This window comes from Oncorhynchus gorbuscha, linkage group LG15 (genome assembly GCF_021184085.1).
Source record: "Oncorhynchus gorbuscha isolate QuinsamMale2020 ecotype Even-year linkage group LG15, OgorEven_v1.0, whole genome shotgun sequence".
Taxonomy (NCBI): domain Eukaryota; kingdom Metazoa; phylum Chordata; class Actinopteri; order Salmoniformes; family Salmonidae; genus Oncorhynchus; species Oncorhynchus gorbuscha.
The window spans coordinates 80516031-80531195 of record NC_060187.1 but is presented as its reverse complement, the minus strand read 5'-3'; the positions used below and the strand labels follow the sequence as shown (position 1 = coordinate 80531195).

At 43.3% G+C, this 15165-nt stretch overlaps 1 protein-coding gene across 2 annotated transcripts; it reads left to right on the top strand.

Moving 5' to 3' along the window:
* Positions 1-1767: 1767 nt before the first annotated feature.
* Positions 1768-14187, top strand: trim108 (tripartite motif containing 108). Of its 2 annotated transcripts, none has more exons than XM_046299741.1 (6): positions 1768-2405; positions 6812-6907; positions 7089-7322; positions 7425-7489; positions 12137-12246; positions 12416-14187. In XM_046299741.1, exons 1-6 carry the CDS (start codon positions 1968-1970, stop codon positions 12985-12987), a joined length of 1515 nt encoding a protein of 504 aa, XP_046155697.1. In that variant the 5' UTR covers positions 1768-1967; the 3' UTR covers positions 12988-14187. The 2 variants fall into 2 exon arrangements, with proteins under 2 accessions (XP_046155697.1, XP_046155696.1); XM_046299740.1 differs by having other exon boundaries at positions 12131-12246.
* Positions 14188-15165: the final 978 nt, after the last annotated feature.

Sequence of the window (15165 nt, the reverse complement as noted above, 5' to 3'; positions counted from 1 at the left end):
CACATAGTTTTTAATGTTTTATGCAGAAGGATTTCAGTGTACCTCAGGGCTAGATATCATTTGTGCTCATTACAGCTGTAGTAGTGTTTCCCTCAGGAAAGCAGGAAGCCACTTTCATCGACACTGGAGTCAGTCTCTCAAAGCCACCAGACAGACACTGGAGCAGCCAGTGATGTTGGACTCAGTGTCTAGATGAGCCCCTGTGGACATGGGTCTTCATACATGTACACTGAGCAAAAATATAAACGCAACAATTTAAAAGGTTCTACTGAGTTGAAGTTCATATGAGATTCAGTCAATTGAAATCAATTCATTAGGCCATAATGAATGATTTCACATCACTGGGAATACAGATATGCATCGTTAGGTCACAGTACCTAAAAACCAAAAGGGGGGGTATGGATCAGAAAACCAGTTGGTATCTGGGGTGACCACCATTTGCCTCATGCAACACATCTCCTTTGCATAGAGTTGGTCAGGCTGTTGATTGGAATGTTGTCCCACTCCTCTTCAATGGCTGTGCGAAGTTGCTCGACGCTGTCGATCCAGAGCATCCCAAACATGCTCAATGGGTGACATCTCTGGTGAGTATGCAGGCCATGGGAGAACTGGGCCATTGTCAGATGCCAGGAATTGTGCACAAATCCTTCCAATATGGGACTGTGCATTAACATGCTGAAACCTGAGGTGATGGCAGCAGATGAATGGCACGACAATGATGTTTTTGTCCTGAATACAAAGTGTTATGTTTGGGGCAAATCCAATGCAACACATTAAGTACCACCCTACATATTTTCAAGCATAGTGGTGGCTGCATCATGCTTGTAATACAGTAATTAAGGACTGGGGTGTTTGTCAGCATACCAAAGATACGGAATAGAGCTAAGCACAGGCAAAATTCTGTGGGAAAACCTGGTTCAGTGTGTTTTCCACCAGGCAAAGGGAGATTAATTCACCTTTCACTAAACTACAAGGACAAATATACACTGGAGTTGCTTACCAAGAAGACAGTAAATGTTCTTGAGTGGCCGAGTTACAGTTTTGTCTTAAATCTTCTAGAAAATCTACAGTATGGCATGACCTGAAAATGGTTGTCTAGCAATGATCAACAACCAATTTGACAACTTGAAGAATTTTGAAAAGAATAATGGGCAAATGTTGCACAATACAGGTGTGGTTCAATTCTTATTTACAAATGTTAGAATTTTTCTTCCACTTTTACATTAGAGTATTTTGCATAGATCATTGACACAAATTACAATTAAATCAATTTTTATCCCACATTGTAACACAACAAAATGTGGAAAAAGTAAAGTGGGTTGAGTAATTTCTGATGTTGTTGAACCAATACATTGGGAATTTAACAGGTGTCCTTGGTGGAACATTTTGAGTTCATATCAGAAGACTGTGTGATGTAACAGAACACAGGTAAAAGATTAGTTCATACAAGTTTGGGGTGTTTAAAACCAAGGGAGAGTCAAACCTGTTCACGATCACTCCTTTCCACTTTAAAGATTGCTTATCTGTCTAATGCTGATCTACACTACTTTAGCCTTTTTAGTAAGTGGATGGATTGGTGTAGTATGCTGACTGGCTTTATCTTGGGCCTCAATGGGATAAGCTTGTCCAGGAGGATAGCCGGGAGGGACACTACGGTATTGTGTTGCTTTAAAAAGTTGATAGGTAGCCTAGGAATGAACCAATAACCTGGCAGTGGCAACAGGTTTCTCTGTGGTTCCTCTTATATAAGACTGGTTAGGCCTAAACAGGTGGCCCCAACATATCCAGTCCAGCTAGTTTTACAGGTGCGAGAGAATGTGTTGTGGACGTATGAACTCTGAACAAAGGGAATTGACAGTGAAACTTAAAAGTCTTTCTTCACCTGTTGAGGATCCAGACAGTGAACTTTTCAAAGACAGAAAAACATTGAAATAATAGTAAAGGTGTACCAGAACTTTAATACAGATATGACATCAGTCCTGTCCGAGCAGCTCCAGTGCCCAGTCTGTTTGTGCCTTTTCACCGACCCGGTGAGTCTACCGTGCGACCACACCTTCTGCCGCCCCTGCATCAGCGCTCACCTGTTGCAGAGCTCAGCGAAGAGCCAGAGCCACTGCCCAGAGTGCCGCGGCCCTTTCAGCCAGAAGGATCTCCGGGCTCACCGTGTCTTGACCAATATGGCAGATGTGGCCCGAGAGGAGGAGAAGAGTGGCCTCGCAGCGAGGGGACCAGAGGCACCGCAGGGACGCACTGTAGCCTCACTGCTGGTGTGTCCAGAGCATGACGAGAAGTTCAAGTTGTTCTGTGAGACAGACCAGAGGTTGGTGTGTGTGATCTGCAGAGATGAAGAAAAGCACCGGGGACACACGTTCACACCTGTGAAAGAGGCAGCAAAGATCAGTAAGGTGTGTAGGTCTATGACAGCACAGTTCTTTTTAAACCTCATAATTGTACTTATACTGCTGTGTGAACATCTTAAATGGTAAGAGATGTTTATTATATAACATTAAGTAACTTGATAAAACTTGCAAAATCTCTTTCTCTCTTAATTTCTCTCTTAATCTCTTTCTTAATCTCTCTCTTTCAATCTTGCTCTCTTTCTCCCTCTGTCACGTTCTGACCTTAGTTCTTTTGTTATGTCTTTGTTTTAGTATGGTCAGGGCATGAGTTGGGTGGGTTGTCTATGTTCCTTTTTCTATGTTGTGTTTTGCGTTTGGCCTGGTATGGTTCTCAATCAGAGTCAGGTGTCGTTAGTTGTCTCTGATTGAGAATCATACTTAGGTAGCCTTTTCCCACCTGTGTTTCATGGGTGATTATTTTCTGTTATGTGTTTGTCACCTTTCAAAACTGTTTCGCTTCTCCTTTTGTTATGTTGTTTCGTGTTCTCGGTTTAATAAATATATGATGAACACTCACAACGCTGTGCTTTGGTCCTCACCTCATTCCAACGATGAATGTTGACACTCTCTGTCATAAATATAATCTTTAAATCTGTAAACACTGTTAAACCCATGGCAAAGTAGGCTACATGCATTCTCTCAGTCGCAAGGAGTGTTGTGGTATGTATCTGTTCGAGAGCTCTGTTGCCTCTCTGGCCAGCATTCAATCAAATGTGAGTTGTAGATAAGGGATTGCATACCGACAATGCATCTTTTAAAGTCAATTTCCCAGATGTTCACAGAGATCACATTCACAATAAACGCTACCGATGTCGCCTCAAGCGAAAATGATGTCAAAGGGGGTGCATTGTAGACTATTTCGCTCCTCAAACCAGGCTCTCTGTATGTGTGATAAATAAAAAGGCATAAGCAACATAAGCAGTCACTTAGGGCCCCCAGCCGCTAGGGGTCCTAAGGGGTCCTAGGTCCCAACTATGGATGTTAATGGTTAACCGTTAAAGCTGCCGAAAATACATTTGACCAGCCACGCTTATCGGTCTATAGGTTCATTTGCATAATTTTGTGGAATTAAATTGGCTCATTTGTATTTTCGTTAGTCGTCATGCATTTTATTTATCACACATAAAGACTGCCTAGTTTGAGGAGCAGAATAGCCTACCACCTGTCAGACAGCATGAGAGTAGCGCCTCAAAAAGCCTGTAGGCTACTGGAGTGAAACCTGCTTTTGTAAGCCCAAAAAATAACAATTCTATATGTAATCGTGTATTAGAAACTTGTGGCGACGATTAAAAAGTAGCTATTTCTATTTCTCAATCTGAACTCGTAAAGCGCGCCTCCCATTCACCATTTGGATGCGTAGGCTATAGTCTGCCTACCGTTGACTATCAGCGCATCATCCACCACTTTGCAATGTGAGCTTGAGCCAGTAAAATTGGTTTAAACTTGTTTATCCCTTCTTCTCCCCAATTGGTAGTTACAGTCTTGTCCCATTGCTGCAACTCCCATACAGACTCAGGAGAGGCGAAGATCAAGGGCAGTGTGTCCTCCAAAACACAACCCAGCCAAGCTGCTTCTTGACACAATGCCTGCTTAACCCAGAAGCCAGCCTCACCAATGTGTCAGAGGAAACACTGTACACCTGGCAACCGTGTCAGCGTGCATTGCACCCAGCCTGCCACAGGAGTCGCTAGTGCACGATGGGACAAGGACATCCCTACTGGCCAAACCCTCCCTTAACCTGGACGACGCTGGGCTGGCTGCAACGGAGCTTGGACTCGAACCAAGAATCTCTAGTGGCATAGCCTTAAACAGCTGCGCCACTCGGGAGGCCAAAAAATAGTTTGAAACCTAAACATTTTAGTAAATAATGAGGCATGTCTTGCTTCAAAGTTGTTTTTGCGAACATCCATCCATAGAAACGTGGAGGCAATTATTTTATAAAGACTTCTTGATGCCTTTAACCAGCATTTCTCTATTGTTTTTTTAATCATCTTTATTTTGTTGTCCAGAAGCCAAAGGCACAATCCTAGTCATATTAGCAACCCATCCTAGCAGTTGCTATTAGATTCCCCATCTTTCTAAGTTTCTAATGGAGATTTTCATCTCACTCACATATTGAACTGCTCACATTAGATGCGCTGTTTAGAACTGTATTTTCCGCTAATTTCATTTTGTCAAATGTTTAAAAATGACGTTTAATTACATTTTTAATTTAGTCATTTGCTCTTATCCAGAGCGATTACAAAGTGCATTCACCTTTGCATGTTAACAATCTAAAAATAGGCTAGGTATAGACATTTTTTTCAATAATTATAGACTTTTTTTTCATTATACCCCCCTATTTCTCCCCAATTTCATGAAATCCAATTGCAATCCAATTCCGATCTTGTCTCATCGCTGCAACTCCCCAACGGGCTCCGGAGAGGAGAAGATCGAGTCATGCGTCCTCTGAAACATGACCCGCCAAGCAGCTCTTCTTAACATCCACTTGCTTAACCCGGAAGCCAGCTTCACCAATGTGTCAGAGGAAACACTGTTCAACTGACAACTACTGGCAGCTTGCAGGTGCCCGGCCCGCCACAAGGAGTCGCTAGAGCGTGATGAGCCAAGGAAAGCCCCCCTGGCTAAACCCTCCCCTAACCCGGACAACGCTGGGCCAATTGTGCACCGCCCTATTGGACACCAGGTCACGGCCGGTTGTGACACTGCCTAGGATCGAACCCCAGGCTGTAGTGACGCCGCAACACTGCGATGGAGTGCCTAACATTCTGACCAGACCGCACGCACGTGTGCGTCTGCGTGCACCATTGCACATGTGGATTTTGTCCCCCCACACCAGACGCTATCAGGACACGCAGGTTGAAATATAAAAACAAACTCTGTACCAATTATATGAATTTTGGGACAGGTCAAAAAGCAATAAACATTTATGGCAATATAGCTAGCTAGCTTCCTGTTGCTAGCTCATTTGTTCTGTGATATAAACATTGGGTTGTTATTTTACCTGAAATGCACAAGGTCCTCTACTCCGACAATTAATCCACAGATAAAAAGGTCAACCAAATGATTTTCTAGTCATCTCTCCTCCTTCCTTCAGACTTCTTCTTCTTATTTGGTCTTGATATGGCGGTTGGCAACCAACTGTAAGGTACATTACAACAACTGACTGGAGTGTGGACCTCAGTTGATCTTTCAATCACCCATGTGGGTATATTCTCCTAAAAATCAATGAGAAGATGGAAGAGGCAGGACTTGCAGCGTGTTGAGCATCACAAATAGAACCAAGTTATATTTTAGCTCCTGGCCATGCAGACACTCGCTGATGCGCGCAAGCAGTGTGGGTGCAATGATTGAATGACATGTACAGTATGTGTACATTTATTTTGCAACGCTCACGCAGTTTACGTGTCCGGTTTGGTCAGCATGTTAGACCACTGCGCCACTCGGGAGGCCGGGCTATGGCCTTTTGACTGTAAAACGATGTTTCCATTAAGCTCTTAATGAAATATGTCCGACCCTTGTATGCATGTGTAACCGATATGAAATGGCTAGCTAGTTCGCGTGGTGTACGCTAATAGCGTTTCAATCTGTGACGTCACTCGCTCGGAGACCTGGAATTAGTTGTTCCCCTTGATTTGCTTTTGTGTCGCGATGGGTAACGATGCTTCGAGGGTGGCTGTGGTTGATGTGTGCAGAGGGTCCCTGGTTCGAGCCCAGGTAGGGGCTAGGAGAGGGACAGAAACTAAACTGTTACACATGCACAGTATCAGAGAGGTACAGGCGAAGTTAGATTACTTGTTGGTTATCACTGCATTGTCGGAACTAGAAGCACAAGCATTTCGCTACACTCGCATTAACATCTGCTAACCATGTGTATGTGACAAATACAATTTGATTTGATTTGATTTGATTTGAAGCGAGAGGTTCACTCTCACCAAAATAAGTCACATGGGCTTATTTTGGGACTAATCTTGTCGCCTGCCTTCCCGCCTTGGGACGACTCCCATTGTTAGGGCAGAAACATAAGCATCTCATCATTATATACATATCTCTGATAGTATTTTCTGTTGGTCACGTCATTTTACTGGTTGGACATTTTCTTACTGTTCGTTGACCGGTTAATGAGGGTCAGTTAGTCTGCAGAATACCGACCAGGCATGCAGGGCACGTGCCCAGGGGTCCTGACCTCAGGGTGCCGCCATTGATTTTGTTCGTCACTCTCACTCAGATATCATTAACATGGCATAAGTCACTGTAAAATGTGTAGAATTGCAGGAAATTAGCTTTAAAACGGCAAAAATGTATCTCTGCCCCATGGCAAAATGAGTAGATTACATGACATTTTTTAATTTTTTTAAATTGCTTGCTTGGTAGGGGGGTATTTGATTGAATCCTGGTCTCTGTGTTGTTAGAACATTCTGAGGGGAGCTCTGGGGTTCCTGGTGAAAGAGAACCGTGAAATGGAAGGACTGAACCAACAGCAGGCCTCTGAGATCATCAAGACCAAGGTGAGGGAATCTCTTTCTCTCTCACTCACACCTACACATACTGTTGGCTGTAACTAATGGACAATAAAGTTGTATTGTATGTTTTATTGTATTGAATAATTGACTAATCTGTGAATGTGACTTTAGTAAAGCTTGAAGAAAGTGGTGTGTCATACAGTCAAACATTTCCATCCCATCACAGGAGAAATCTAACAGCCTGTCGGCTCACATCTCCTCCTGTTTCGAGGAGTTGCACCAGTTCCTGAGGAGGAGGGAGGAGGAGTTGAAGGAGGAGCAGGAGAGGGAAGAGAAGAAAACTGTGGCGGCCATGCTGAAGAATGATTGTGTAATACAGAACACGCTGATGATTGGGAGGGAGATGGAAGTGACTTTGCAGTCCGCTTTGGAGATACCTGAGTCTGACTACTTTCTAGAGGTGAGAGGAGTCTCACAGAGTCTAGTTACTGGTTGTCTTGTGGTCTGCCTTTCATAATTAGTGATTTGATGCATGTGTGTGTGTGTGTATGTGTGTTCACAGTGGTGGACTGAAAGAGGCCTTTCTGTTATTGAGGGGATGAAGATGAAGGACACAGCCAAACCTAAGTGCAAAAACATTAAATATACACATGTGAATACAGTGACATGAGCAAATATACAGTACCAGTCTAAAGTTTGGACACACCTACTCATTCAAGGGTTTTTCTTTATTTTGACTATTTTCTATATTATAGAATAATAATGTAGACATGAAAACTATGTAATAACATATGGAATCATGTAGTAACCCAAAAAGTGTTAATTAGGGCTAGGCCCCTCTTTCTCCACTTCCTGTCTGAATGACGTGCCCAAACTAAACTGCCTATAGATCAGGCCCATAAGCCAGGATAGGCATATACAGTGGGGCAAAAAAGTATTTAGTCAGCCACCAATTGTGCAAGTTCTCCCACTTAAAAAGATGAGGCCTGTAATTTTCATCATAGGTACACTTAAACTTTTTAATGAATTTATTTGCAAATTATGGTGGAAAATAAGTATTTGGTCAATAACAAAAGTTTATCTCAATACTTTGTTGATATACCCTTTGTTGGCAATGACAGAGGTCAAACGTTTTCTGTAAGTCTTCACAAGGTTTTCACACACTGTTGCTGGTATTTTGGTCCATTCCTCCATGCAGATCTCCTCTAGAGTAGTGATGTTATGGGGCTGTTGCTGGGAAACACGGACGTTCAACTCCCTTCAAAGATTTTCTATGGGGTTGAGATCTGGAGACTGGCTAGGCCACTCCAGGACCTTGAAATGCTTCTTACGAAGCCACTCCTTTGTTGCCCGGGGGGTGTGTTTGGGATCATTGTCATGCTGAAAGACCCAGCCACGTTTCATCTTCAATGCCCTTGCTGATGGAAGGAGGTTTTCACTCAAAATCTCACGATACACGGCTCCATTCATTCTTTCCTTTACACGGATCAGTCGTCCTGGTCCCTTTGCAGAAAAACAGCCCCTAAGCATGATGTTTCCACCCCCATGCTTCACAGTAGGTATGGTGTTCTTTGGATGCAACTCAGCATTCTTTGTCCTCCAAACACGACGAGTTGAGTTTTTACCAAAAAGTTATATTTTGGTTTCATCTGACCATATGACATTCTCCCAATCTTCTTCTGGATCATCCAAATGCTCTCTAGCAAACTTCAGATGGGCCTGGACATGTACTGGCTTAAGCAGGGGGACACATCTGGCACTGCAGGATTTGAGTCCCTGGCGGCGTAGTGTGTTACTGATGGTAGGCTTTGTTACTTTGGTCATTCACTAGGTCCCCCCGTGTGGTTCTGGGATTTTTGCTCACCGTTCTCGTGATCATTTTGACCCCACGGGGTGAGATCTTGCGTGGAGCCCCAGATCGAGGGAGATTATCAGTGGTCTTGTATGTCTTCCATTTCCTAATAATTGCTCCCACAGTTGAGTTCTTCAAACCAAGCTGCTTACCTATTGCAGATTCAGTCTTCCCAGCCTTGTGCAGGTCTACAATTTTGTTTCTGGTGTCCTTTGACAGTTCTTTGGTCTTGGCCATAGTGGAGTTTGGAGTGTGACTGTTTGAGGTTGTGGACAGGTGTCTTTTATAACGATAACAAGTTCAAACAGGTGCCATTAATACAGGTAACAAGTGGAGGACAGAGGAGCCTCTTAAAGAATCTGTGGGGTCTGTGAGAGCCAGAAATGTTGCTTGTTTGTAGGTGACCAAATACTTATTTTCCACCATAATTTGCAAATAAATTCATAAAAAATCCTACAATGTGATTTTCTGGATTGTTTTTCTCTTTTTGTCTGTCATAGTTGAAGTTTACCTATGATGAACATTACAGGCCTCTCTCATCTTTTTAAGTGGGAGAACTTGCACAATTGGTGGCTGACTAAATACTTTTTTGCTCCACTGTAATTAGTACCATTGGAAAGAAAACACATTGAAGTTTTTGGAAATGTTTAAATAATGTAGGAGAATATAACACAATAGATATGGTAGGAGAAAGTCCAAAGAAAAAACAACCAGCTTTTTTTTTGAGAGAGACCATCCTTTTAGAATTGCAGGAGAAAGGTCATATTGAAAATTAGCTCCCTGGATGCAATTCCTATGTTCAAGGTTTCAGGCTTGTAACTTCAAAAACGAATAAGAAATATTAGTTTTAGTAGAGGTACACAGTCTTGGAAATTCGTATTTGCGCGCGCCATGAAGACATTATGCACCTGCTAAAATCTGTTTCCTATTGAACATACTTCTTTCCGAAATAAATATTATAGTTTGATTACATTTTAGGGTACTAAAATGACTTTCTGGGATATAAAGAAGGACTTTATCTAACAAAACGTGTTATAGCTGGGACCCATTGGATGACAAATCAGAGGAAGATTTTCAAAAAGTAAGTGAATATTATATATTTCTTTACCCCCTTTTCGTGGTATCCAATTGTTAGTAGTTACTATCTTGTCTCATCGCTACAACTCCCGTACGGGCTCGGGAGAGACAAAGGTCGAAAGCCATGCGTCCTCCAAAACACAACCCAACCAAGCCACACTGCATCTTAACACAGCACGCATCCAACCCAATGTGTCAGAGGAAACACAGTGCACCTGGCGACCTGGTTAGTGTTTACTGCGCCCAGCTCGCCACAGGAGTCACTGGTGCGCGATGAGACAAGGATATCCCTACCGGCCAAACCCTCCCTAACCCAGACAACGCTTGGCCAATTGTGCATCACCCCATGGACCTCCCGGTCGCGGCCAGCTGCAAGAAAGCCTGGGCTCGAACCCAGAGTCTCTGGTGGAACAGCAGAGACTCTGTACCACCACTGCACCACCCGGGAGGCTTAGTAAGTGAATATTTAATCGTTATGTGTGAACGTATGAAACCTGTGCCGGTGGAAAAATATTTTGATGTGGGGCGCCGTCCTCAAACAATCGCATGGCATGTTTTTGCTGTAATAGCTACTGTAAATTGGACAGTGCAGATAGATTAAAACCAATCTAAGCTTACAGCCGATATAAGACACTTATATGTACATAAATGTTTAAAATCCATAATATTTATGATTATTTATTTGAATTGCGCGCCCTCCAGCTTCATCTGAAATCGCTAGCGGGACTCCTATCCCTAAGAAGTTTTTAAACAAATCAAAATATATTTTAGATTCTTCAAATTAGCCACCCTTTGCCTTGATGACAGCTTTGCACACTCTTGGCATTATCTCAACCAGCTTCACGAGGAAAGCTTTTCCAAGGAGATCCCACATATGCTGAGCCCTTGTTGGCTGCTTTTCCTTCGCTCTGCAGTCCAACTCATCCCAAACCATCTCAATTGGGTTGTAGTTGAGTGATTGTGGAGGCCAGGTCATCTGATGCAGCACCACCACTCACCTTCCCGGTCAAATAGCCCTTACACAGCCTGGAGGTATATTTTGGGTCATTGTTCTGTTGAAAAACAAATGATAGTCCCACTAAGTGCAAACCAGATGGGGTGGCGTATTGCTGCAGAATGATGTGGTACCCATGCTGGTTAGGTTTGCCTTGAATTCTAAATAAATCACTGACAGTGTCACCAGCAAAGCACACCCACACCATCACACCTCCATGCTTCATGGTGGCAACCACACATGAGAAGATGATCTGTTTACCAACTCCGCATTTCACAACAAAGACACAGGGATTGGAACCAAAAATCTCAAATTTGGTCTCATCAGACCAAAGGACAGATTTCCACCGGTCTAATGTCCATTGGTCATGTTTCTTGTCCCAAGCAAGTCTCTTCTTATTATTGGTGTCCTTTAGTAGTGGTTTCTTTGCAGCAAATCGATCATGAATTGACGCAGTCTCCTCTGAACAGTTTATGTTGAGTTGTTTCTGTTACTTGAACTCTGTGAAGCATTTATTTGGGCTGCAGTTTGAGGTGCAGTTAACTCTAATGAACTTATCCTCTGCAGCAGAGGTAACTCTGGGTCTTCCTTTCCTGTGGTGGTCCTAATGAGAGCCAGTTTCATCATAGCGCTTGATGGCTTTTGGGACTGAGCTTGAAGAAACTTTGCAAGTTCCTGACAGTTTCCGCATTCACTGACCTTCATGTGTTAAAGTAATGATGGACTGTCATTTCACTTTGCTTATTTGAGCTGTTCTTGCCATAATATGGATTTGGTCTTTTACCAAATAGGGCTGTTATGTATACCACCCTTCCTTGTCACTGATTGGCACAAACACATTAAGAAGGAAAGAAATTCCACAGATGAACTTTTAACAAGGCACACCTGTTAATTAAAATGAATACCAGGTGACTATCTCATGAAGCTGGTTAAGAGAATGCCAAGAGTGTGAACGCTGTCATCAGGGCAAAGGGTGGCTACTTTGAAGAATCTCAAATATAAAATATATTTGGATTTGTTTTGTTTTGTTTAATCGTTTTTTGGTTACTACATGATTCCATATGTGTTATTTTCTCATGTTCATGTCTACACTATTATTCCATAATGTATAAAATAGTAAAAATAAAGAAAAACCATGGAATGAGTAGGTGTATCCAGACTTTTGACTGGTACTGTATGTATAGGTCCTGTATTGCCTTCTGAGAGATGTGTTGTGTCTTTTAGACCAATATGGCCAGCAGTGTCCCTACGATTAAATATTTTTTTGATAGGAAATTGTTGTTCCAGACAGTCTAACTCCAAAATGGTGAACTTTTTGTGGTAGTTTCAACCCTGTCTGTCTCAGTTACAGGTCAAGGGTTAGAGGTCTGTTTGTGACCCCTGACTCTCTCAATCTCGGCCTCTACGAGACTCACCTGCCCTTCTGCATGTGGAAGGAGATGCTAAAGATCATCAAACCAGGTGAGAATGAGGACTGACTGAGGAAACCAGGTGAGAATGAGGACTGACTGAGGAAACCAGGTGACAGTAAGGACTGATTGGGGAAACCAGGTGAGAAAGAGAACAGGGGAAAGTGTGTGTCTCTAACTCCATCTCTCTCTCTCTCTGTCTGTTGAACTCTTCCCCTCAGTTCCTGTGCGCCTCACCCTTAGCAGCAGTGATGATTCCTATTTAAAGGTATTAGAGGGTGGGGCCAGTGTCAGGCACGCAGACCGGAAGGGCGGCTTCGGCTTCAATTACTACAGTGACAACGCCGCCACCACCACCGTCGTCTCCACAGAAACCGTCCAAACAGGGCAGCACTACTGGGAAGTGGAGGTGGGGGGGAAGCTGGACTGGGGGGTAGGGCTAAAGGTGAAGGAAGGTTCCGGCAAAGAGTCTGTCCTGTCTCCTCCAGAGAGGGAGATAATGTTGCACCTGAAGCCTGAGAAGGGCCTGGTGTTCAGCCATGATGGTGTGGAGACACCCCTGATGGCAGCTGCAGGTGACCCAGGTACTCAGGCTGAGGCCCAGGCCGGGCCTCGTAGGGTGGGGCTGTACCTAGACTGTGACAGGGAGAGGGTGTCCTTCTATGATGCAGACAGCATGGTTCTCCTCCACTCCTCATGGTGCAGCTTCATCTCCCCTTGTTCCTTATGCCTCTGCCCCGGGCTGTACATGGAGGGCCGCAACAATAACCCACTGACTGTCTGTTGGTACTGACCCAGCAGGCAAACTGGACGTCATAATGACGTCATTATGATATATTTTCTGACGTCATGGTCAGGTTTTGTTCACGTCTTTTTAGTAACCAGAAAAGGATGTATAAAATAGTACTTATTTTCCATGATGTCTTCAGGGGTAGACCAGTTGGTAGTTATGTAGTATAGTTATTTGGCATGTTCTAAACCAAAAAATAAATTAGAAAGTTGTAATTTGGATAGAAGTCACATGCCAAATTTGGCTTGCTGGGGACCTGGCCCTGGTGTCCACTACCTTTCTTGATTATGTTGAGAATTTCAGAAACTATTTACCAGCTAGAATGATCAAATTATCAATTTTGGGTTCATCCTTTTCTAAAATCTTTTATTAAATGTTTTATTGTTGACGTTAGGGGCATATAACTGCTTTGTGGGGGTTCGTCCTTTTTAAGTAATCTTACCATGTGTTTGTGAAGGCAAGGTTATGCTTTGTGGGGGTTCATCCTTTTTAAGTAATCTTACCATGTGTTTGTGAAGGCAGGGTTATGCTTTGTGGGGGTTCGTCCTTTTTAAGTAATCTTACCATGTGTTTGTGAAGGCAGGGTTATGCTTTGTGGGGGTTCATCCTTTTTAAGTAATCTTACCATGTGTTTGTGAAGGCAGGGTTATGCTTTGTGGGGGTTCATCCTTTTTAAGTAATCTTACCATGTGTTTGTGAAGGCAGGGTTATGCTTTGTGGGGGTTCGTCCTTTTTAAGTAATCTTACCATGTGTTTGTGAAGGCAGGGTTATGCTTTGTGGGGGTTCGTCCTTTTTAAGTAATCTTACCATGTGTTTGTGAAGGCAGGGTTATGCTTTGTGGGGGTTCGTCCTTTTTAAGTAATCTTACCATGTGTTTGTGAAGGCAGGGTTATGCTTTGTGGGGGTTCGTCCTTTTTAAGTAATCTTACCATGTGTTTGTGAAGGCAGGGTTATGCTTTGTGGGGGTTCGTCCTTTTTAAGTAATCTTACCATGTGTTTGTGAAGGCAGGGTTATGCTTTGTGGGGGTTCGTCCTTTTTAAGTAATCTTACCATGTGTTTGTGAAGGCAGGGTTATGCTTTGTGGGGGTTCGTCCTTTTTAAGTAATCTTACCATGTGTTTGTGAAGGCAGGGTTATGCTTTGTGGGGGTTCGTCCTTTTTAAGTAATCTTACCATGTGTTTGTGAAGGCAGGGTTATGCTTTGTGGGTAATCTTACCATGTGTTTGTGAAGGCAGGGTCCGTTTTTAAGTAATCTTACCATGTGTTTGTGAAGGCAGGGTTATGCTTTGTGGGGGTTCGTCCTTTTTAAGTAATCTTACCATGTGTTTGTGAAGGCAGGGTTATGCTTTGTGTAAAACAGCGCCGGCGCTATGGGTTGGCAAAGTCGGGCATGGCCCCTCCAGATAGAATGTGTGTCCCCCAACTTTTGTTTCCCCATAAAAATAAATATCTAAATCTGTTGCTGTGCCCTTGAGCAAGGTAACTTTACTTAACTCTAATTGCTCCAGGGGTGCTGTACAATGGTGACTCTGGCCGTGACCCCACTCCCTGCGGGTGTCTCAGGGGGTGTTGGGATTTTCAAAAAACACTTTTTCAATAACCACTTGTGTGTAACAAGATAAATATAAGCAACCCCAAATAATTATTAATTACCATGCCCGGTTTTGCCAATGTAGCGCTTTCAGGCCTGCCAGTAGTGCACAATCTCACAATCTGAGGAGGGGGTGGAAGGGGGGATGTAATAACGTAATATTATGTTAAAATAAAACAATATATTCTGACTTGGCACTGGTACCGCCTTCATTACCTTGTTGTTGACCGGGTTTGTTTCTCACAGAGGGAAAACAGTCACTTTTACAGACAGCTAGCTACAGATTCTATGCTAACTAGTAACCAGCTTTGTTAAGTTTTGGTAGTGCTTAATAATTACAGCTAGTTAATGGCTATGCTAAGAAAAAAGCTAAGAGAATAAAAACTGAGGACCACCAAACCTAAAGCGATGCTGAGCTCACCAAGCATTCTGCTAGCCAGACCACAAGGAGCCGAGTAGCAATACCCGCAAATCCCCCGCACCACCTGCTGATCAAAAAGAGCCTGGGCCTAGCACCTGCAGCACGAGGGAACCACAACAACAACAACAACAACAACAACAACAACAACAACAACAACAACAACAACA

Bases quoted from the DNA above. Each gene is read 5' to 3' on its own strand.
- trim108 (XM_046299740.1), top strand. From the start codon at position 1,968: ATGACATCAGTCCTGTCCGAGCAGCTCCAGTGCCCAGTCTGTTTGTGC. The intron at 2,406-6,811 runs GTGTGTAGGTCT...CTGTGTTGTTAG, and splicing joins AGGCAGCAAAGATCAGTAAG to AACATTCTGAGGGGAGCTCT. The intron at 6,908-7,088 runs GTGAGGGAATCT...ATCCCATCACAG, and splicing joins CTGAGATCATCAAGACCAAG to GAGAAATCTAACAGCCTGTC.